This window comes from Solenopsis invicta, chromosome 4, assembly GCF_016802725.1.
Source record: "Solenopsis invicta isolate M01_SB chromosome 4, UNIL_Sinv_3.0, whole genome shotgun sequence".
NCBI classification, from domain to species: Eukaryota; Metazoa; Arthropoda; class Insecta; order Hymenoptera; family Formicidae; genus Solenopsis; species Solenopsis invicta.
The window spans coordinates 18,691,795-18,715,804 of NC_052667.1; the positions used below are offsets into that span (position 1 = coordinate 18,691,795).

The following is a 24,010-nucleotide window of genomic DNA, read 5'->3' on the forward strand; positions in this document are numbered from 1 at the left end:
TTTACGTTTTTTTATTTCTCCAGCTCCTTTTTACCTATTTGCTATAACATTCTTTTAAGCACATATATATATATATATATATATATATATATATATATATTCTAGGCAGAAAGTGGGGTTTTTTAAGGTGTAAACCTAAGGTAAACAGCCGTTTTTTTCTCGATTTAAAAAAAAATATTGCAAAATTTATTGAATATAGACAAAGTATACGATAATATTCACTATTTAAACTAATTAACAAAATTTTGTTGGTGTTGAAAAATTTCAAATGGCAGCACAGCAGCTGCTCAAAGTCGGCTCCTTGAATTTACGCCGAGATCACAAAATTAATGTGTAACAAAAATTTTAAGAAAATTTCATTCATGTAAAAATGCACAGCATATACCTAAATAATTAACCCTTAAACACCTAAGTGGGTCTGAGAGACCCCATATGAAGTTTCGAACGCTTTCTATGTGAAGACGGAATGAGATAGGAGATTCGGACCAAAACGTAAAAAAAGTTTGAAATCTCTTTCGATTGATATGGTTGATCAACTTTTTTGGTCAATTAGAATTCGAACGGCACGACAGCAAAGTTTTGTTAGGGTCAGTGCAAACCCATATAGTGTATAAATGAAACTTTTTTGTGAGTATTTTACATAAAAAAGCTGGACAAAATACGTTTGAACAGGTCGGTTTGCGGATGTTACTTGCATATAATTTGTCTGAAGTTGGAATACTATAAAATGCTGTAGAAAAGGGAGTTTTTCCGAAATATATCATGAAACACATTAATTTTCAATTTTAGACACAATTTAATCAAAAATATCTCATATTCGCCTTGTTACATGAGTACATTTTTTAATAGAAATGACAATGATATAACTTTCTTTGGAAGTACGAATCTTTAGCTTTAAAACGCCGTATTGTAAAGTCTTTAAAAATTTTTTGTTGCAAAGATGTTTTTTTTTAAAAAGTGGATTTTTAGATGCTCAAAAATACCTCATATATTCTCCATGCTACATAATTATACTTTTTAAAAGGAATGATTTTGCCAAATTTTATTTTGAAAATGTGACTCTTTAGCTTTAAAACGCCGTATTTGAAAGTCCTTAAACGTTTTTTGTTGCGAAGATATGATTTTTTGAAAGAAAAGTGGATTTTTTACCAATTTTTCATTTTTGCTTAATGGTTTTTCTTTTATAACTTCAAAATAATTTATTTTCCGGCAATGCGATTGTGCAGTCACACTCCTGAGATTTTGAACTTTCGTTTTAAAAAAAAATCGTAGAAAAATATTGATTGTAATCAAAGTTATAGCTTCTCAAAGTTGAAAAAGTCTCCCAGACCCAAAAATGTGTTTCCGTATTTTACAAGATCAGTGTGTTTAAGGGTTAAGATAGTTTATGATTTTGTAAGTTATTATGCATAGTCAAAGGGATAATGAGAAGCAAAAATTTATGTGTCTAGATGCAGTAAAGATATATGGGAATAATCCTAAAAAATTATTAAAAAAAATTAGTAGTAGTAGACTTATAAATAGGATGATGTTAGAGTATGAATAATGGATTAAGATTTTAAATTCATTAAATATATAGTTAATTAAGATAGATCAAGAAAAAGTTAGGCGTGAGGGGACCAATATGATGATGACAATTGATGATGCCGAGGAAGAAATTATCCTTATTATATGTTAATGTCAATAAATCTATGAATATGTTAATAAACTTATAATATTAGATTACTTTAATATCTATTTCTGAACACTTTTTATGAAAAAAAAAAAAAAAACAAGCTATATGTATTCAATACATCCTAAATGATACTTTTTCTAAAAATATTCACTGTGCCCACATAAATATTTGAAACCGTCTCGTATTTTAAATTAATGTTTAGAAATGTTTCTTATTTTGAATCTGACCATTAGTTTTTAATTTTGAACTCAAAAAAAGTAAAATAAAACCGCAAACCTTACCCTACATAGGGTACAGTTACATTATTTGCATGATTCCAAGATTTGATTTAAAAAATTTTTATTATACATAATTACGGAGTATTATTGAAAAAAATATAATTTTACTTTGGTCGATTTGAAAAAATTCGACTGTGTTTACGAACATTAATTATAATAGTATTTTATCGAGTATGGTAATTATTTTCATCCGTATAATTGGTATGACAATAACTTTCTGTAATACATTAGTCATAAACTTTTCAAAAAACAAAGTCCCATATGGTAACAAATCTTGACTTTTTAATTAATAATTCGACATATTAACGAGAAAATGGCGATTTTTTACGTCCGCCCAAACGATATGGCATAGATATTCGCAAGTTTCTTAGTGAAAATAAGTAGTGTATAAAAAATCAGTGAATAACAAATCACTTTTTGCTAAAAAATTTATTACTTTACTACGTTTACAATTAGTATGATGGTTCCTTTAGCCCACGGAATGAATATGGCACTTACTTTTTGGTTGGTATTTTAATGTAAACAATCACTAAAAACAAATATTAGGCGTTCTTACCTGTGGATCCAACTAATTACGTTCGTCGATCGATGAGCAAGTCTACATTCCAAAAATCATTGAAGAAAATGTGTTGCAACCTTTTAGCTCACGACTGTACATACATGTTGGAAAAGAATGAAAACTACTATCTTTTGGAGAATAATTTGGAGTACAAAGGATAAAAGCAAACGGTGTCATTTGATTGAGTTTCTTTGAACCAAATGTTGTTAAGTTACTTATTACTTATAATTAAAATGTAAACAATTTATTTATGTAAAATACCAACTTATCATTATATATACAGTTTGCATACAGTATTGCGGTATAATAAAACGAGACAAACAGATTAATAAATAGCTTTTCTAACATGATATCAATAGATATTGTATTAATAATAAAATAGTAATCTTTATATGCACCTTAACCTTCATAATGTTTGATAAATGTTTATTAATTTTTGAAGATAATAAAGTAAATCGATTCATTTTATTAGTTTTTTTATCAATCTTAAAAAAGTTAATTTTCCTATTAATTTGTGTAACGTGTTTACTTCATAAAAATAAAATAAATTTATGATTTATGTGTGTAAAAATCTATTTTTATAAATAAATCTCGGATTCTTATTCTATAAAAAATTTTGTATTAAAAAAATTAATAAAAATAAAAATTTTATAAGAATAATTCAAAATAATGTACATTATTAGAATTTTAATTAAAATTTTTTACAAGACACACATCTAAAACACAGAAGCGTGCTCTGCAGAGAGGACAGGTACATTTGGAGGACAACCACATTTCTGGTGCATTCTCATCTTGTCTCGAGGCAAACCTGTTTAATTAATAACAATGTTAAAAATACTATCTGAAATTTAAGGTTCTTTAGTTCTTAAAAAGTAGAGAAGTGGCTCTTCACATTCATGTACACAGGATATTTGATATCGTTCACTTATGCTCTGTGGGTTGATAAAGCACATCAAACTGAGAAGAAAAGTCCTTTACCATTTTTCAAAAATTGCAATAATTAGAAGGGAGAAGTAATAATGGCTGTTTTACCCGCCTCACCGCGCCGCCTGCCGCGGCTGTCTCTGGCGACCGACGGGCAGACTCCGCGTGCGGTGGGTAGGGAAAGTACGCGCTCATTCACCGACTTTACTAATTTTTATCTCAGTAACTATTGCGAATTTTAAAAAATGGTAAAGCACCATTATATGTATTATACAGGGTGTTCCAAAAAGATTGGGACACTTAAATATCTCGGCAAATATAAGTTTTACAGAAAAATGTTTCATAAAAGTTGTGTGGTTTTGAGAGGGACATAAGATGGTGTCATTAATTTGACCTTGAATAGTTGCTTAAAGGTTACGTGAAGGACACCTTCAATTTTTTAAACGGGACTGCCAACTTTTTATTACATATTCTTGTAGCTTATCTCGAGACCTTTCCAAAACACTACAAGAAAGTTTATTTTCGTTGAGTACTTTCCGAGTTGTGAGGCTTGAAAGCTACGGTATACTGTAACTTTCAAGCGTCACAACTCGGAAAGTACTTAACAAAAATAAACTTTCTTGTAGTGTTATGGAAAAGTCTCGAAATAAGCTACAAGAATGTGCAATAAAAGATACAATATTAGAGTATCGGTAGTTCCCTAATTAAAGGGTATCAGCACTTCTCTAACAATCTATATTTTTGCTTACATATTTTTGACCTTCAAGCAACTATTCAAAGTCAAATTAATAAAACTATCTTATGACTGTCCCCCTCGAAACCATGCAACTTTTGTCTGAAACATTTTTCTGTAAAACTTATATTTTCCGAGATATTTAGTTGTCCCGACTTTTTTAGGACACCCTATACATATATTTTATATATATTATATACGCACGCACGCATACGCCCACGCACACGCATACGCCCACGCACACGCACACACACGCACGCACACACACACGCGCACATGCGCACGCACACGCACACGCACACGCACGCACGCACGCACGCACGCACGCACGCACGCACGCACGCACGCACGCACGCACGCACAAAACACAAGTGACCTCCATCTGTCTTTGATTTTGACCTTGATCTTTAAGAAAATTAATATTATTAATCTTTTCAACGTTTGTCTAAAAAAATTATTCACGAAACAATATTTATAAGTAATAAGGAATATTATTTTCGGATACACATTTTCGCGGAAAAAACCCATAATGTAACAGTACAATTGTAGATCTTTGTTTTGCCTTGTAAACCGGACGGTGGGTAAGAGAGTGAACTTCGTGTAGAAACTTAAAAACCTATATAGAAGTATAATTAATAATTACAGACCTTGTTTTGTCCATTATAAGTATAAAGTAATGTAGAGTGAACCTTGTTTCGCGTGAAAAATAAAAAATTCATGTAGAATAGTACAATAGATTTTTTAAAATCTAGATTTGTTTTGCTCTTTAAGCAGGGAGTGGTATGGCGAGAATCTCGTTTAGGTGAAAATTACATTTCACTTACAAGAATTATTTTGTTAATAACTTTTTCATAAATAACGAACACCGAGAAACATTATGATTTCAACCTTTTTGAGGATCAAGGTTAATATCAAAGTCAAAGCTTGATTGTGTAAAGGAAAATATTTATTTTAGGAGAATGCCTATATATTAAACTTATTATCAGAAGAACAATGTTAAAAAAAGGACCGTTTTTTTGTCCATTAATGGAAACGTAAAAAATATTTTTTAATCTTACTTTTCTCCTTTTCCATGATGTATAAGTGTTCAATGCAAGTGAAATTTAGTTCTTAATATTTTTGAACAAAAATCTAATAAATAAGATGAATTTAAAATGAAGGACCATGCTTACTATGACACGTACGTGGAGAGGGATAGATGAGAATAGATGCCGTTTGAGATATTCGCGTCCACTCTTTCCCACCTTATTTGCGATATTCATTCTTTTCATAATGGCATAACCATATGAAATGATTTTATTTACTTATAAATATGGATTTTTACAATAATCAACAATTTTATTAAATTACAATTGATGATAGCAAAAAAAATGGCTAAATGATGAATACCATTTTGGATCTTTCATTTCAAATTCTTATTTATTAGATTTTTTATTCAATAATATTAGGATTCTTCGCATAGAAATTTCGCATGAAATTACTCGTATTGAAAATCATAAATCACGGAAATGAAAAAAGGAAGCATCCATTTGGACATAAACCACTTACAGCGCTTGAACAAAAGAAAATTAGTAGGCATCAGCCGCTGTGATTGGCTGTGTCCAAATGGATGCTTTCCGATGAAAAATAGGACATTAGTTGACAATGTTTCCCACATTTTTAATGAAAACTAATAGCACCGTCGTATTTAGCAGGTATATCTGTGAGATTTACTATGTTTTTTACGTTTTCATTAATAGGCAAAAATACGACTTTGTTAAACATTGTTTTTTGATCTAGTTCTTATTTTACGTAAAAAGACTGCAGAACTTCCTTTATATAATTAGGATTAATCGAGAATAATAATAAAAGATACCAACCATTTTGCCATACATTCTATACACCACATTGGACGGCAATAGCACGTTGTGCATTCTTCAAGGTCTCTAGTTTCGGTGCTGCTGCACAATCTGTTCAATTTTACATTTGACAGCGCTTGCATGCATCCAATGCACTGACCTAACTCCTATATGCATAAATCAATAATTGAAGACAAACAGACGAAGAGAAAAGATGAAAATCAAGAGGCGCGGTCGAGTCTCGCGATAAGTGCACGCTTTGGCGAGTCGCAGACCGAGCCTCTTTTACGTGATAACTGAAATGCCATTTGATACCTCGGCAGTATCGTAGAATGGGTTTTTATCAACTTCCTCTTTAAAAGTATCGATAAATCTGTCGAGCAAAGTTCTGTAGAACGTTATATTGTGCAGTACAGCGATCGGCCGTGAAACTTTGTCCTGTAGATCCTTAAAATCTAACGCATTTAATCTTATATCGAATTCCTGTGCCATAGCTCGCATAGGTTTCACCTGGAAAACAACAGTAAACGCAAAAATATCAATTTTACTGCTAGAAAAAAACGATTGCTTAATTTACTTTTCTTCTTGTAAATAACGGTTATCTTTAACAGTATATTTTCTTGACAATTTTTTTGCCAGTTTTACTTATTGCAAATTTTAGAAAATTCATTATATATTAAAAAAAAACAATTAACTATTAAACTTAGACCGAGTTTTGTATATAATATAATTAAAGACGAGATAGGCTTATAATGTGGTATAGCAAGACCTTGACGCTGAAATAATATTTGTGACTTTATTAATAAAATTGCTGATTCTATTTGAACTGTATGCCGTTAGTTTCGGTTTCAAACACAGCTTTTAGATTAATTGTTAATTATGTATAATATACAATACACTAGAATGGGCTAAAAAAAAATTCCTTGATTAGAACAGAATGATATAGGAAAGTTGTCTTTCAGCCTCAGAATGAAATCTCCGAAAGCACTTTTCTGTGAGTTGATATCTTCTGTTCCGATAAGTGGATTAAAGTTTCGAAATTTGAGGTAAAATATTAAAAAAGAGCTATTGAGAAGCGATTCTATTTATGTCAATTGTGATTTCTATTGGCTAATTTTCACTTGTCGACACATTTAAACTGTAAAAAAACAAGGAACTATAAACAATAAAAGTGATAACAGGCCGGAAAATAAACTGAAAGTAAGTATATTTTCATTGAAAAAGAGTGAATTCATGCTTTGAATATCAGCATCTTGAAAACGGAAATAAAAGATATCAACTTATGAAAAAGTGCTTTTGGGGATTCTGAGGCCAAAAGCCAACTTTTCCGCATTACCTCGTTCTGATTAGAGAACTGTTCGGCTTTTTGGCCCACCATAATATACACGGTATAATACATTGGTTTTAAGACGTTCTCTGAAAATCATTGTGGTTGCGATAAATATTGCTAAGTACCTCGATTGTCGAACTGACTAAGACGTTCACACACAGAATATAGTGAGATTTAAATTCAAATCCTGGCCGAGATAATATTTTTCGCAATAGATTTTTCAGTTTTTGTGGAATAAGGGGATGCTTAGCATATACAATTGCATATAAAATACTTCTCAATTTAATTCTGTGATATTACTCTTTCTGATTCAATCTAAGAACTATGTTTGAAATCAAAAGTAACAATACAGAGTTTGAAAGAAAAAAAAAGAAAAAAAAACAGAAATTATATATAAAATCAAAGAATATTATTTTAGTACTAAGATCCTTCTGTGAACTTTCTACGTATATAGACTTATACAATTATAGTCATTAATTGTATAAAAAGAAGAAATTATTCTCTTTCGAAAAACATTTATAAAATTTTAGCGATAAAAAGTCAGAATAATAAGTAAATCGAATTTTTGTGTCAACTTGATATTTTTGACTGAAAAATATTAAATATTAGGAACCAGAATATATTTTGAATAAATTTGATGTTTCTGTTGAACCTATGATAGATTTGATGTAAAAATTTATGAAATACTTGAAACAATATTTAATTAATTTAAATATTTATAGTATATGTATTTCTGTTTCAATATCATGACAAATATGAAAGCAATTTGCGAGCAGTTACGGCTATACCTGTATATTGATAAATTGAACTTGATCCCTTGTTGTAGGCGACATCAAATGGACGTCGCTTCTATTCACGACTAAAGTTGTATCGCTTTGATGCGCCACTTGCAATTTATAAGGCGTGATCTTAATGACCCAATTATCCGTCGCTACGACACGAGTTATGCTATTTGTGACAATAACAATTTTATCTATTCTAAAATAAAATTGTTATTTTAATATAAATACACGTGCTTACAATAAATATGCGTACGGTTTAAAGCGGGTAGTCTTGCTTTTGGATTAAAAAAATATGAATTATTTTTGTTTTTAGAAAGTTTGTTAATAGTTTGAACTTTAAGATAAAAAGCATTATATTAGAAATAAGAGATTGTCAGAAGTTTTTATTAACGTATAAATTGTCCCAAAATTTTTAACTCATTTTTTTCGAAAAATTTTTCAAAATTATTACCACAATAACTCATCTAGTTTTAATCCGATTAGAAGTTTTTAGGAGATAATCATAACATTTTTGTCTTGATTTAAAATTAAATAAAAATTAAAACTCTTTGATTTTTTTTAGAAAAAACGAAAAAATTGATTTTTTTTTCAAATTTTTGAAAATTAATTTTTTTAACTTACTTGTAGGTTGGATGAAAACTACATTGTAATTTTAATTTTTTCTTTCAAATAATTTTTGCTTCTTAAATCGTAACAGCTAATATTTTTAGATTCGCCCATACAGATTTGCAAATAATTATCAAAAATATCTTTTCTAATGTTCAATAAAATATTAAAAAATTAGGCTCTGAGAATCAAACGCAGTTCTTTTTACGCAAATAATTACAACATGTACTTTATTGCATCCTTTTTGCTTTCCCTTTAAAAATTATTCTCAATAAGTTTAAAACAAAGACGCAGCGGTTTCAATACATGTATGTCTCATTTAGTTCTTGATATCTGAAAATAAGATTTTGGAAATTGAGAGGGATGAAGACTTATCTTCAGAAGCGTGAGACAACAGATTTGGAGAAGAAAAATTTTTTTGTATTAAGCCTTAGAAATGATGAACTAGAGCCGAAATATAATCACAGGAAAAGGATGCAGTAAAGTACATGTTGTAATTATTTGTGCAAAAATAACTTTGTTTTGACTCTTAAAGTCTAATGTTTTAACATCTTATTGAATATTTTATGTAACAAAGTTTGTAGAAACATCAAAATTTCTAATGTTTTCTAATATTCGAAAAAAATTGTAAAAAATATTCAAATTTTAAAGGATAATAGTATCAAGTTTCCAGTTTATAGCTTTAATATTTTTTCCCAAAAAATTCCTACAAAGGGAAAGTATAAAAGTAGTACAAAAGCAAAAATACCCTCTTAAGTTTCTGAATATAAGCTAGATTTGAAAATAAACCTTCGATACTCTGTGTTAATATCAGAAGCAACAGCAGTCCAAGGTGTATTATTATTACTGTATACAGATAGATTTTGTGCTATCGGATGTGTGGTCCAGTTGTGTGTAGACCACTCAAAAACTTTGTTCAACGTGTAAAGCGGAGCGATTATAACGCAAAGAACGATCAATGGTCCGAGATAATTTCCATCACCTAGCAACAGTTTTCCAGCATCTACGTGATCAAAGAAGAGCAATCCTAGAATGTAGCCTGTAATTGAGAAAATTTTCTTTTAGAATTTATCTTCAAAATCATAATAGCTATTAGACAACATGGACTTTAGTAAAATTCAATAAAATTATAGTAAAATTTGGTTAAATTTTTCCGAAGTTTGATTAAAACATGATGGATAAAATTAGCCGATTTTAGTCCTCGGAGTGGCAACTAAAAACGATATGTTTATATATTTAGCTTTTGAACTACTGACTCTGATTCTGACTTACAATAATTTGTCGGGAAAATATTAAAACAAATGATGCTGTTTCATCTATTTAGTGTAGTAAATTATTGTTTAAACTTATTATTGATAGTAAGTTATCATTGAGTTTTACAAACGTAAAAAAAAGTCGCTAATATTGACATAATTCTTCTAAAGTGCATCTCTTATTTTTTGGGAAACTAAACTTGCATTATATTCAGGAATGGGTAGTATTTCAAATACATGTATTTGAAATATGTATTTAAATACATATTGTTTTTTGTATTTAGATATATTTTTTAAGAGTATTTTGTATTTAAATACTTTTTTAAGAATATTTTGAATTTTAAATTTGATTTTTAAATACATTTAAATTATATAAAAATTTATACCATCAAAGAGATGTGCTAGTCATACTTTTAATTTATTAGCAAGCGCAGACTTTTATCAAATGCACCAGCTGTCGTTAGCAGAATTCATCACGCAGCATTAGACAAATGCACACAGATATGGAATATGTCTAGAAGACCTAAATTTTCGGAGATCTTAGTCGAATTTCTAGGCTGCAGTTCAACATACCTTTGTCCAACAAAATGGATCTCTCTGTCTGATTCAATCTTTCGAAACATCAAGAGAAACTTAACGAACTGTGTAAAAAGTTAAGCTTATCGTTTATTTTCAAGAATATGGAAATACCATACCTTACATTGCATTTTAATGAAGCCGATTGTAATTTGTATTACATGTAACTTGGTGTTTGCTAAGATGTTTTGGTATTACATTTAGTACAAAGGAAGTTTTTATTTAAAGTAACTTAAGAATTTGTAGAATATAATCTTAGAGCATACATATAAATAGAGTGGAAATTATATGAACAAAAGCGTCTAAGATGTGTGTGAGAAAAAAGATATACATTGAATATTCGTCCTATGTGTATATACTACTGTGTCCAAAAAGTAAGGTGACATTGCATTTATTTCGAAAATTCTTTATTTATTCTTGCAAATCAATTTCGTCCCCTTCAAAGTAATCCCCCCCTGATATAATACACTTATTCCAACGGATTTTCCAATCTTCGAAACAGTTGTAATAATCGATTTCAGGAATGGCCTTTAGCTCCTTCTTCGCAGCGGCTTGAATCTCTTCTATCGACTTGAAACGGTGTCCCCGGAATTTGCTGAATAGCCAGAAGTCGCATGGAGCCAAATCAGGTGAATACGGTGGTTGTGGAACGATATTAGTCGAGTTTTTGGTTAAAAAATCACGAATCACCGTTTCGAGTCGATAGAAGAGATTCAAGCCGCTGCGAAGAAGGAGCTAAAGGCCATTCCTGAAATCGATTATTACAACTGTTTCGAAGATTGGAAAATCCGTTGGAATAAGTGTATTATATCAGGGGGGGATTACTTTGAAGGGGACGAAATTGATTTGCAAGAATAAATAAAGAATTTTCGAAATAAATGCAATGTCACCTTACTTTTTGGACACAGTAGTATGCTAATATTAGACTGTCACAGTTGATATACTTAATGTATGTCAAAAGCTGATATATGATACGAGCTGATATTAACGCGAACAAATAAAGTTTGAGGAGGGAAGGGGGGCAGGAGAGAGGGAGGAGTGGAAAAAAAGCAGAAACTCTGAGATATCTATAATTTCAAAGTAATTTTCATTTTTAATACAATAAATACACGCCTTAAAGTGCTTACAAACGAATATATGAGAGAGAGAAAGAGAGAGAGAGGGGGGGGGGGAGAGCAATTCTCTTGATTTGTTCTACCATATACATTGTCAGTATCTGACAAAGGGTCAGGATTATAACAAATAATTTTGATGTTAAAATATTTTACAGTATCAATAAATTGAATAAATATTAAATATCAAAGTATATGTATAAGGATGTTCTTCCAGCAAATTCACAGAAAAATATATACAAAATCCCATGTAAAGAATGTGACGCGTCCTATGTAGACCAGAAAAATTGAAAATCAGGATATTTGAGCACCGGAACCAGATTAACTGGTATTCGACCAATCACTTAGTGATTATTAAATTAATTTTACACTCGTTTTGTAGATGAGTCTCTTTGAACAATTGATTGGTTACTTGCAAATCTATGAATACATTGCAAATGCTGACTTAATGATTCGGTCATATTATCACGGCAGGAAAACATTGTTTCATGTGATGAAACAATCACATATGCATGAATCATAGTATGCATTATTGCCTTTTCAATGAGCATATTTTCATATCCAACTTTTGGAATAGTTATTTTGTAATAATTGGCAGGATTGAGTAGTAATTAGTACAAAAGTTAAGTTATATAATCAAATTAAAGACTTTATTAATTGGAATTAATTAAAAATACACTCGACAGCAAAATTAAAATATCTCCTATTCTGACTCTCAAAAATAAGCGAAATTTAAGAGAGTGTAAATTTGTCAAAAATACATGTACACAAATGTTCAAAAAAGCATTTTAAAACTTAAAATCTCTAGTTTCAAGATTGATAAATTATTAAACAATTATTTATAAAATTATTTACTGATTATTTATAAAGTTACATGGATTTAAATGGGGACAAGTCAAATCTCAAAATTTTTTACAAACTTTGCAAAGCTACACGGCGTGAAATAAAATTCGTTCGCAAATGCGATTTACAGTATTCGAAAGCGTGAATCTTTATCTTTAATTTGTGTACTTGTTGAGCAATGTACAATTTGTTTTCACTGAGTTATTCAACACTGAAACAAAAATATAGTCTTCTTTGCTTTAGGTTAGGTTAGGTTTGCTTTAATGTTAAATAACTTGGTGATAAAAAATACAACGCTTAACAAATACGCAAATTAAAGGTAAAGATTCACGCTTTCAAATGCCTTAAACTGCATTTGTGAACTTTACAAAGTTTGTACAAAATTTTGATGTTTGACCGATATTTTTCATGAAATTGGCAATGTTTCATGGCGTGAAATAAAAATCTCACAGAAATGGGGTTTATAATATTAAAAAACGTGAATCTTTACCTTTAATTTGCGTATTTATTGAGCGTTGTACGATTTTTGTAACTTAAGGCTTTACTGTAGTAAATGTGTTGATGAATACTACACACCATTAAATTTTATTAAAATCAGTGATACACTACTGGCGGGTTCCTTTAGTGCTGAATAATAATTTTTAATTTTTACAATCTCCAATTTATTCAAACTGCGCACCGTATATTCGTCGGATTTGAAACATAGTCATGAAGCCGGAATACATAAAATTAATACTTTATAAGCATGTATAAGATTTACCTCCTTGGAAAAACTGAAATGGATAACAAATTTAAAATTATTGCGAAAAAATAATACCTCAACCAAGGTTCAAACCTAGATCTCCCAAAATTTTGTATGAGTCTTACCAATTTGATTACTGAGGCATGTAGAAAAGAATTATTCAAAAGAAAAAATTTATAAAACATTAAAAAAAGCAAGTGCAATATTTAATGTTTTAAAAATTAAGTTATTTGAAAAATACAAAAATATTAAGTGTACAACTTATTTAATTCGCTCGGTTCTTTTGCTTGAAAAACGCATTTTATTTGAATAAAATGAATTAATATTCAAAGTATTGTTCATCACTAGCCACTACTTTTTCCAATCTTTCTGGCAATTTATGGATTCCGTCGCGCAAGAAGCGTTCATCTTTTAAAGTCAAGAATGAATCGAGTCAACTTTTGATACCTTGTTCTGAAGTGAAGCGTATTCCAGTTAAAGCGTTCTGCATTGATCGAACAAATGGTAGTTGCAAGAGGCAAGATCTGGGCTATAAGGCGGGTGAGCCAGAACTTCCCATCCGTTATTTTCCAAATAGTTTTTAACCGGAACAGCAACATAAGGCCGAGCGTTGTGATGGTGAAAGATTATGGATTCATGTCTGGTCGCATAGTCTGGACGTTTTTTGGCTATAATTCGCTTTAAACGGATCAATTGTTGCCTGTAGAAGTCTCCCGTGATGGTTTGACCAGGTTTTAGCAGCTCATAGTGGATCACACCCTTCTGATCCTACCAAATACAGAGCATTATCTTAGCACCATGGATATTCGGCTTCGGCATTGATGTTCCCGGTTGGCCAGGCTTTACATACGATTTTTTGCGTTTCGGGTTGTCGTAGTGAATTTATTTTCGTCCCCGGTAATGATTCAATGCAGAAAAGACTTCTTTTTGTACCGTTCAAGCAACATTTCGGACATGCAAAATCGTCGTCCGTTTCTTTCGGTTTCAATTCGTATGGGACCCAATTTCCTTGCTTTTGGATGTATCCCGCGGCTTTGAGTCGTTTCAAAATAACTTGTTGAGTAACTTCCAATGTTTTTGCGAGCTCTTTTGATACGAATCTTGATCGAGTAATGTTTTTAATTCTTCATCTTCAAACTTTTTCGGTTAACCCGAACGCTCTTTGTCTTTAATACTAAAATCACCATTTTTAAATCGAAACCATTTTCTGCAAGATTTATCCAATGGTGCAGATTTACCATACACTTCCATAAGCATTCGATACGTTTGAGCTGCACTTTTTTTCCAATTGAAACAAAAAATCAAAACTTCCCACAAATGGTGCTTATTTAGAACAAAACTCGACATTTTCAACGCAGTAAAAATTAAACTTGTTGTGCAAAACTCAAAGGCTTGTAAACAATATTTGATTGACAGATGTTGACACTTCACGATACAACAAAAATCAGCTGTCGCCGTCAACCATTTATAGCTAGAGCCAACTTTTGAAAATGGATCAAAGTAAGTTGTACAAACTATATAATGTACTATTATTCATCGTTGTAAAATAATTTGATTAGCTACATTAACAAAATGCTCAATATAAGGAAACATGTCTAATGAATTGCCGCATAACATCGCTCCTAGAAAACCTCTTGTTTTCTCCGTTAGAGTACGTATTCTTCCGGAAATTTCGTTCTATATGTTTAATATTTAAATTGTACATCACGTTATATGTTGCATCCTAAAGTTATTTGTACGGTCTGCGCCAATTAATTAGTATCATTCACGCTGTACTAGTTCTAGTTATTTTTTTATTGTATCGTCAATTTTCGCAAAAAAAACCAGTATTATGGCCATTTAAATTACTAATCATTGACGCTTTATTTTCGTTTTGAGTACCTATCAGTCTCGTGTCTACATGTTTTTGTATTTGGTCTAACGATACATACAGGATGGGATAAAAGTCTGAATACACCCTCATAACTTTTGAACAAATCTAGATAGAAAGTTGAAATTCGAAAAAGTTATATAAGTGAAAGCTAACTCATAAAAGCTATTTACTGATCTTATCAGTTTGTTCTTGGATATCAAGATCTTATCAAAATTACATTAACTTTTTTAAATGGAATACCATATTTTCAATTCTAGAATCTAATAGCTGGTGTCAAGAGCTTCCAAAATACTATAAATAAGTTTATTTTCGTTAAGTATTTTCCGAGCGATGAGGCTTGAAAGCTACAGTGTACTTTAACTTTCAAATCTTATAACTCGGAAAGTACTTAATGAAAAATAACTTCTTTATAATGTTCTGAAAAGTTCTTGAAATCGACTACAGAAGAAAATGCAATAAAAAATATAGAATGTTAAGAAAGTACCGATACCCCTTAATTAGGGAACTACCGTTACTCTAATATTCTATCTTTTATTGCATTTTGTTGTAGTCAATTTCGAAAACTTTCCAAAACATTATAAAAAAGTTATTTTTCGTTAAGTACTTTTCGAGTTATGACGCTTGAAAGTTACAGTACACTGTAGCTTTCAAGTCTCACAACTCGGAAAGTACTTGACAAAAATAAACTTATTTATAGTGTTTTGGAAAGCTCTTGATACTAGTTATAAGATTCTGGAATCAAAAATAGGGTGTTCCATTAAAAAAAGTAAATGTAATTTCGATGTATCTTTGCAACGCCATCCAAGGTCAAACTGATAAGTTCAGTAAATAGCTTTCATGATCCTATATAACTTCTCCAAATTTCAACTTTTTATCTAGATTCGTTCAAAAGTTATGAGGGTGTACCCGGACTTTTGTCCCACCCTATATTTAAATATAGGGTAGAGTGGGGTAAGTCGGACCTATTTGCAGTTTTTGCTCTGTACTGCGCACATAAAATCCGATCGTAAAACCGAAAATATCGTTGGAAAAATGATTTAATTATTTTCATTTTTTCTTTAACCCAGTGGGAGTATGGTGAAAAAAAAAAGAGTATTTTGAGTATGTGGCGGGGTGTGACATACCCCAATACAATAGTGTCTGTAAAATTTTATTTACACTAAAATCACGTCAAATAATTGCAATATATTATAAAAGGAGATAATATAAGAAACCATTTCAATAAAATGCAAACAATATTAATTGTGTTTTAATATAATTACTTAAGATAGCAATAGCACTGGTTTTGGTAACAAAAACCTACTAAGATTAATAAGCTTTTACTTAAACTAAAAAAGAAACATAAACATAAACAACATGAGATTTTGAACAAACTAAACATATAAAATCTTATTATATCATTGAGAAATATCTTAGGAACTGGAATCGAAATTAGTACAGTCTGCAAGAAACCCCATAGACGTTTACATGCGTATATCGTGAGCATCGGCTGACGCAACACTGCGACGCCACTATTCCCTCCTAAACTACTTTAGCTCCAGCTACTCAAAGTTACTAAAATGTCGCAATAAAAAATAAAAAAATATACCAATGAAAACAACAGGTGGGGTATGTCATACCCCACCCCACTCTCACCAGGCTAAATCATTTTGACGTATTTCTCACCTGTGAACTATAATGGAAAATGTAAAATGTTTTTTGCAGTTTGATTTGAAACCAGGCAGACAAGATATGTCGAAATCGCCTTAATCTAAAAAATAATCTCGAGGACCATGTCAAGACATTGTTTTCAGAACATGAATTTGTTCCGAAAACTATATTTTAGATGATACTAATCGATATGAATAACACAACACAAATAAGTATTCTTCCAAAAAAAATATTTTTAAGCACTACTTTAATAGAATAAAATCTTCACTTATTAATTTAGTTTGCTCACTTATTATAGCAACAATTTTCAATTATCTTTATATTTCTTTAATTGTTGAATTATTTGGAAATTTTAAATTATTATTTGATTAATTTATCTTATTCACAGTCCATTTTCACTTAATATTGTTTATCTTACTGTAGTTTTACTTTGATTAATGTACAATTCCCATAATAGGTTTTTATATATTTAATAGCTTTATATACTGATTTTAGTACTTTCCTGACAGATTAAAATTTTTTTAAGGTCAGTATTAGATTCAGCCATTCAAAAACTATATAAAAAGAACATAATTTTTATTTGCCACTTCAGGAGCTAAAATTAGTTCATCTATCCTTTACTAAAATTTTACTAAAATTATAATAAAATATTTCGAAAAGCTATGTTGTCTTATGACAATTAAATAATTTTAAGGATAGATTCTAAGAGAAAAATTTCTTAGTGTATGAACAGATTATATGTCAGTAAATATTGTACAAATAAGATTAAAGACAATTGAATGTAATTAAAGAAATATATATCTGTTACCCAGAGGTAGCGCAGAATGTAGGAGTAATGTAGCAACGCTTCTTCTGATATGATACTGCACAAAAAACTCGTTCTCACTACCAAGCCAATTCGCGAAGACATCTTTAACGGTTAGCCCCGCTGAGACAAATTCCGTTGGCGGGTAGATAATACACCCGGACATCAGAAGATAAAATAAAGTATAAAAGAGCAGAGCTGACATTTTTTCATCTAGAAAGAATGAGACAAGAAGTTTCCGTTTGTCAGTAATGTAGTAGGAATGACGATCTGGAATAATTTCGTAAGTTATTTTAGCAGCATCCTTTTCGTTCAGTTTTTTGTCAAAATAATGATATTGTCACAAGTTACGTTCGTTGTGATTGCAGCTGTCTGATTGCAGACATTGCAGAGTACGTTTCACTTGACACTCACAACATTTGACAGCACTCAAGCCTGTTCTACAATGGTTCTACAATAGTAGTAAACAGAATTACAGAAGGCCAGAGAGGAACTTGAGTGAGTGAGAGGTGTCATGCCGGCCTTTTTCTTATAACACTAAAATTTCCGGCGCACTAACGGCGCACATCCATTTAGGCCACAATATGAACTAAAATTACATCCATTTTGCGACACTGTCGATAAAAATGGTTCTAGTCTGTGCTAAAATCACGTAATAGGGATATCCCCGGGTGTTCCGTTTCTTGCATCGAGTGCATAGACAGCAGACAATCCGTTTGTTTTCTGTTCCTGAACTCCCTAAATTAGTGTGCACTTAAAATGAAATAGATATATATTTGAAAGTTAGTGAAAGCAAGAAGGAACGTTCCAGTGCAATCTGGTGCAGGAATAGAAAACAAGCCTAATAGGTTTGTTCGAGTTGCTTGAAATCCCCAAAAAGTTTTGCACTCGAGATGAGATAAATACGTATTCGATCGTAAGAAAGAGAGAGACGACAAAGAAATTAATTCAAAAAGGGCAGCAACACGAACAGGCCTAATGGCCTAGTTTACACCGACTACTTGGGCTGTGTTCCGATATAACTGCCAGTACTGGCAGTGGTGAAAAATCCGTTCTGTTATTGGTACGCAGCGCACTGCGACAGCATCTAGTAACATCAATGACGTCATGAATGGTAGCCATATTGCCACTGTGACTACTGCAGCTTCCAAGGTGAGGTAGCTACAGTGCAATATGGCTACTATGCTGTTCCGAAATATGATGCTATAGCAGTGCTGGCAGTAATGCAGTAATATTGGAACAGTTGTGACAGTGTACTGTCATGACGTCACATTTACTGCACTGCCAGTAAAAACGGAACACAGCCTTGATACACAAACCACCATCGACATTATCTGTTAGCGTTTTTCATTGGGAAAACTAGTGCGTACTGAATGGGCACTTGTTGCAGGTAATTGAGCGTTTCCGTTGGCACCGTCATCGCGCGAACCGAAACGTCCAATTGCCAGCGGCGAGTGCACACTCAGTGCGCACTAGTTTTCCCAATGAAAAACGCTATGTATCGGTACGTTTACAAGGCTCGACTTAACGCCGAAGTTACAACATCGATGTTATATAACTGGCCAATCATAAGTACTCCTCAGAAAAATGGAAAGATTATGATTAGTTAGTATTATAACATCGATGTTGTAACTTTGGCGTAAGTTGGGCCGTGTAAACGTAGTATATGTCGATGTAAACCACAGTATATACAGTAGCGACAGTGCAAGAAAAGTATGGGTCAAATTTCTTCTGCGCATGCGTTGGCTATACAATCAAGAATATGGCGGACTGTCATAACAATATTAGACTCCTATATAAAGAGAGAAGCGACATCGAACCACAACCTTCAGTATCCAATTGAGTCCTCCACCGCCATTTTGGGACCGCTCTAACGTCATCAAACATCATTCGTATCATTCTGCAAACAGCTGTGGTCACAATATGGCTACTCGCTTAGCCAATCAAGTATCAATCAAATTACCAATCAGAGCTTCGGACATCAATGTCGCTTCTCTCTTTATATAGGACTCTAAACAATATCACATATGATATCACATATGTAGTCAAGCTGCACTAAACTGCGACGATATACCGGCAAATAAAATAAGTATAAAAATTAGTAAAGCTAAGGAAAATTTTATATTATAATTATAATTTTATTATTATTATTTAAAATGAATGCAAGAGGAGGCTATTCTTGTGTTTTTGCTACATGCAAAAATATTTCTGGATGAACAGAAAATAATTCATAATCTTACTACAATTTCTATTGTACTTTACTTCTTATTTTTTCATTTATTCTGCTTTCAAATTTCTATTAATTAATTAATTAATTTCTGGGTTTTAACTGATATATGTCAACTGCTAACCTCAATTGCAACATCCTACACTTCCGTGCAATGGGAACTAAATGTTTATTATCAACAATTATTAATTATGATTAATTTATTTAATATTTTTATAGAATAACACCAAATATCTTGGAATCTTTCAAGATGCGTAGAATCTTTCAAAATACGTATCATCTATTGCGATGAAAATGCTGCTACATACTGCAAGAATCAATTTGTAAATAACTTCATACAAAAAAATGTGAAAAATATAATATTGGATTTTTTATTACTTCGTAAGTGGGAATTATTTAGGGTATTAATGATAATTAAATAAATTTTTATCGTTATTTTATTATTTTATTCTTATTTTAATACCAGATAGCATAAATTTGTATACACATCTAAAATTGGGATATAAAACATCTTACAGACTAGTTAAGTTATGATGTTTTAAAGATATCTTATATTTCGATTTTAAACTTGTATTGCCTGAGATTGCCATTAAATTGTTAACTTACAATTATCACACTTCACATACTGTCTTATAATGTTATTAATTTATTCCAGAAATACATTGACATTAAAAAAATAAATTTATTTTAGTATATAAAGTTGTACGAGGTGTGTTCAAAAAGTATCGCGAATTTTGTGTTTTTTCAAAAATTATTTATTTATTCATGAATATCTATTTTGTCCCCTTCAAAGTAATCCCCATGAGATATTATACACTTGTGCCAACGGTTTTTCCAATCTTCGAAGCACTTCAAAAAATCATTTTTTTTTATCTTGTTCAGCTCCTCCTTCGATGCCGTCTTTATCTCGTCAAGCGTAGCGTAACGTCGTCCTTTCATGGGCCTCTTCAGTTTAGGGAACAAGAAAAAGTCACAGGGGGCCAGATCTGGGGAATACGGTGGCTGCGGCATCATTAGTGTGTTGTTTTTGGCCAAAAAGTCGCGCACAAGCAACGATGTGTGAGCAGGGGCGTTTGGTACGAATTTCGCGGCGACCCGTCTCATGCCCAAATCATTGATAAAAATCGAATGGCACGAGCCAATCGATATGTTTAGGTCCTCAGCAACTTCTCTAACGGTGATTCGACGATTGGCCAATACCATTTTCTCCACTTCATTAATTTTTTCGTCTGTTGTTGAAGTGCTCGGGCGTCCGGCACGCTCTTCGTCGTTCACATCTTCTCGGCCTTCTGAGAACATTTTGTACCACCGATAAACGTTGCTTCGGTCCAAGGTAGCTTCTCCGTATGCCACAGTCAACATTCGGAATGCATCCGCGCACTTAATTTCGTTTTTCACACAAAATTTGATACAGGTTCTTTGATCCATTTTTTTGAATAGGTAAAAATCGAAGACGATCCAAAACACGTGCAAGCAAAGCAGCTGTCAACAATTAAGTGAACATTCAAAATGGCCGAGCTTGTCGGCATAAGTGAGAGACATGAGTACCAACATAACGCTACAAAAAGATCGAAATTCGAATATACGTAACCCGCGAAAATTCAAAATTCGCGATACTTTTTGAACACACCTCGTATATTGAAAATCATATATAGGATTTATCTGAATTGTAAAAGTAGTTGCAAAATATTGTAACATCTTTTGTTGTCGTTTAAATTCAGCCCTCCTATACAATCCTCAAAATGGCTGACAGTCACGTGATCGAGGACCATTGATATCAAAGAAGCCGACAGCTACTGTCGCTACTGTATGCCCTAGTTTACACCGAGCACTTAATACGCGTACTAACTCGTAACTTTCTATTAATTTATCTTACTGTCGACAATGCGTGTATACATAATACATATATTTAATTATTTTGATTCATGTTGTACCAACTTAATATATTATTTTTTTTATTTATTGCCGAAATCAAGACAATTTAATAGAAAATTACTAGTTAATACGCGTATCAAGTGCTCGGTGTAAACAAGGTCTATGACCTACCGTTTGTTTTCTGTTCCTGAATTCTCTAAATAAGTGTACACTTAAAATGAAATAGATAGATGTTTCAAAGTTAGCGAAAGCAAGAAGGAACGTTCCAGTGCAGTCTAGTGCAGGAATAGAAAACAAGCCTCTAGTTTACACCGAACACTTGACACGCATACTAACAAGTAACTTTCTATTAAATTGCTTTAATTTCGACAATACGTGTAAATGTATACGTGATATCTATATTTAATTAATTATCTTGATTCATATTGTACCAGCTTAATATACTATTCATTAAATTTATTACCGAAATTAAGATAATTGAATAGAAAGTTACTAAATATTACGCGTATCAAGTATTCGGTGTAAACAAAGCCTATATACTGTGTACAAACTAACTAGTAATTTTTTATTAAATTATCGTAATTTTGGCAATAAATTTAAAGAATACTATATTAAGCTGGTACAATATGAATCAAGATAATTAAATATATGTATTATGTATACACGCATCGTCGGAAGTAAGATAATTTAATAGAAAGTTACGACCCACACAATACATGGACGTCCCCGGACGTCCAATACATGTCCACAAAAGTCCTTATAATGTCCTAGTATCTCGTACGTCCATAGGACGTTCCAAAGACGTCCGAAGGACATCCTGGTTTATCATAGCTGTAGTATGACGTAGGACATCCGTAGGACATATTTGGGATGATTCGTAATATTTTACATATTATATATATTAAACATGTTTCCAACATACATAATAAATATGCATTCGAAAATTGCGTTGTTCTTTATATTAAATAAGACATTTTGAAGATGTTCTAAGGACGTCCTTTAAATGTCTAGCAGATATTGGTAGTACGTTCCGAAAAGGTCCGCTATATACATATACGATATGTCAACGAAGTTGAGTATTTTTATTATTATCATCATTATCATTATTATTATAACACAAGAATTTTATAAATTATAAAATTATAAAGATAATTTTTCGTGTTAAAAAATATTTAACAAAACATATATTTAACCATATATAAACATAAACTACATAAATTTTGATAATATGAGAAGCTTTAATATACAGTATATAGCTTTTTAATAAAATATATTATTGGTTAATATTTAATATTTCATTATATATAATATTTAAATTATGTAATATTTAATACATATGTATAATACTATAACGATTAATTTAATATGCTATTTAATGGCTATTTTATTTGTGAGGAAAGTCCTACTCAAAATATAAATAAATAATAACGTATATTATATCAAGTAAAATTCTTCTTGGAAAAAACGTTTTGGAACGTAAACTTAAAATATAAAGAAAGTAATTATACATCTAGCAGCAAGGTATATACAGGGTGTTTCAGACCACCCGTACACCCCTTTTCTCTTCGCAGGATTAGGACCAATCAAAAATATGTTCAGACGAAAGTTGTAGGGTTTCAAAAGATCTATTCAATGATCTTATCAGTTTGACCTTGGATGGCGTCGCCAAGGTCAGATCGAAATCACATTAAGTTTTTTAAATGAAACACCCTATTTTTGATTCCAGAATCTAATAGCTGGTGTCAAGACCTTTCCAAAACACTACAAGAAAGTTTATTTTCGTTGACTACTTTCCGAGTTGTGCGGCTTGAAAGTTACACTACCGCCAACACCATGTAAATAACAATATAAAATCACGCGTTACGCAGAAAGCCGTGCAGCCGACACAAAGAAAGTAAACACGCGAGCCGGGCCAACAAAAACAGATCATGAAAAATCGTGAAAGTTAGCTGTCGCGACCGTAGATAGTCACATACATATGTATGTCATAATATTATGTAATTACATTATTACTTTAACGGTAGCACACGAGCAATAATGAGCGCGGCTTTCTGCGTAACGATGTCTAACTCGTGATTTTATACATATTGTTATTTGCATAGGATGTAGTAGAGATGTATTCACCACAACGCTATTGTGACTCAACTCAACACGAGTGACAATAACTCTCTCAAACTTGTCACCTACGTCTTCAATAACCGTCATATCAGTATCAATCGCGCAACAAAAATCCGACCCTCTTTATTAGTCTAGGTTTATTTAGCCATTTCCTATTCCAATGAAGAAGCATATGATATGCTGCTAATTTTAGGTGAGTGTCGAGGTACAT

General features: G+C 31.6%; 1 protein-coding gene across 6 annotated transcripts; it reads right to left on the minus strand.

Moving 5' to 3' along the window:
• Positions 1–1,433: 1,433 nt before the first annotated feature.
• LOC105196192 (E3 ubiquitin-protein ligase TM129) lies at positions 1,434–18,122 on the minus strand. 6 transcript variants are annotated; one of them, XM_039448277.1, is made up of 8 exons: positions 17,583–17,792; positions 14,102–14,425; positions 13,699–14,019; positions 9,515–9,764; positions 8,126–8,315; positions 6,323–6,517; positions 6,029–6,174; positions 1,434–3,320 (listed from the first exon to the last, which is right to left on the minus strand). In XM_039448277.1, the coding sequence occupies exons 3-8, from the start codon at positions 13,739–13,741 to the stop codon at positions 3,200–3,202; spliced, it is 945 nt and encodes a 314-aa protein (XP_039304211.1). In that variant the 5' UTR covers positions 13,742–14,019; positions 14,102–14,425; positions 17,583–17,792; the 3' UTR covers positions 1,434–3,199. The 6 variants fall into 6 exon arrangements, with proteins under 6 accessions (XP_039304211.1, XP_039304208.1, XP_039304210.1 ...); XM_039448274.1 differs by lacking the exons at positions 13,699–14,019; positions 14,102–14,425 and adding an exon at positions 17,994–18,122 and having other exon boundaries at positions 17,583–17,849; XM_039448276.1 differs by lacking the exons at positions 13,699–14,019; positions 14,102–14,425 and adding an exon at positions 17,994–18,119.
• Positions 18,123–24,010: the final 5,888 nt, after the last annotated feature.

What these genes read in the sequence shown, in the direction of transcription:
- LOC105196192 (XM_039448274.1), bottom strand. Translation starts at nt 17,784, where the DNA reads ATGTCAGCTCTGCTCTTTTATACTTTATTTTATCTTCTGATGTCCGGG. An exon ending in ATTAACACAGAGTATCGAAG is followed by an intron (nt 8,316 to 9,514) that starts GTTTATTTTCAA and finishes ATTTTATTTTAG; the next exon opens with AATAGATAAAATTGTTATTG. An exon ending in TTCAATTTATCAATATACAG is followed by an intron (nt 6,518 to 8,125) that starts GTATAGCCGTAA and finishes GTTGTTTTCCAG; the next exon opens with GTGAAACCTATGCGAGCTAT.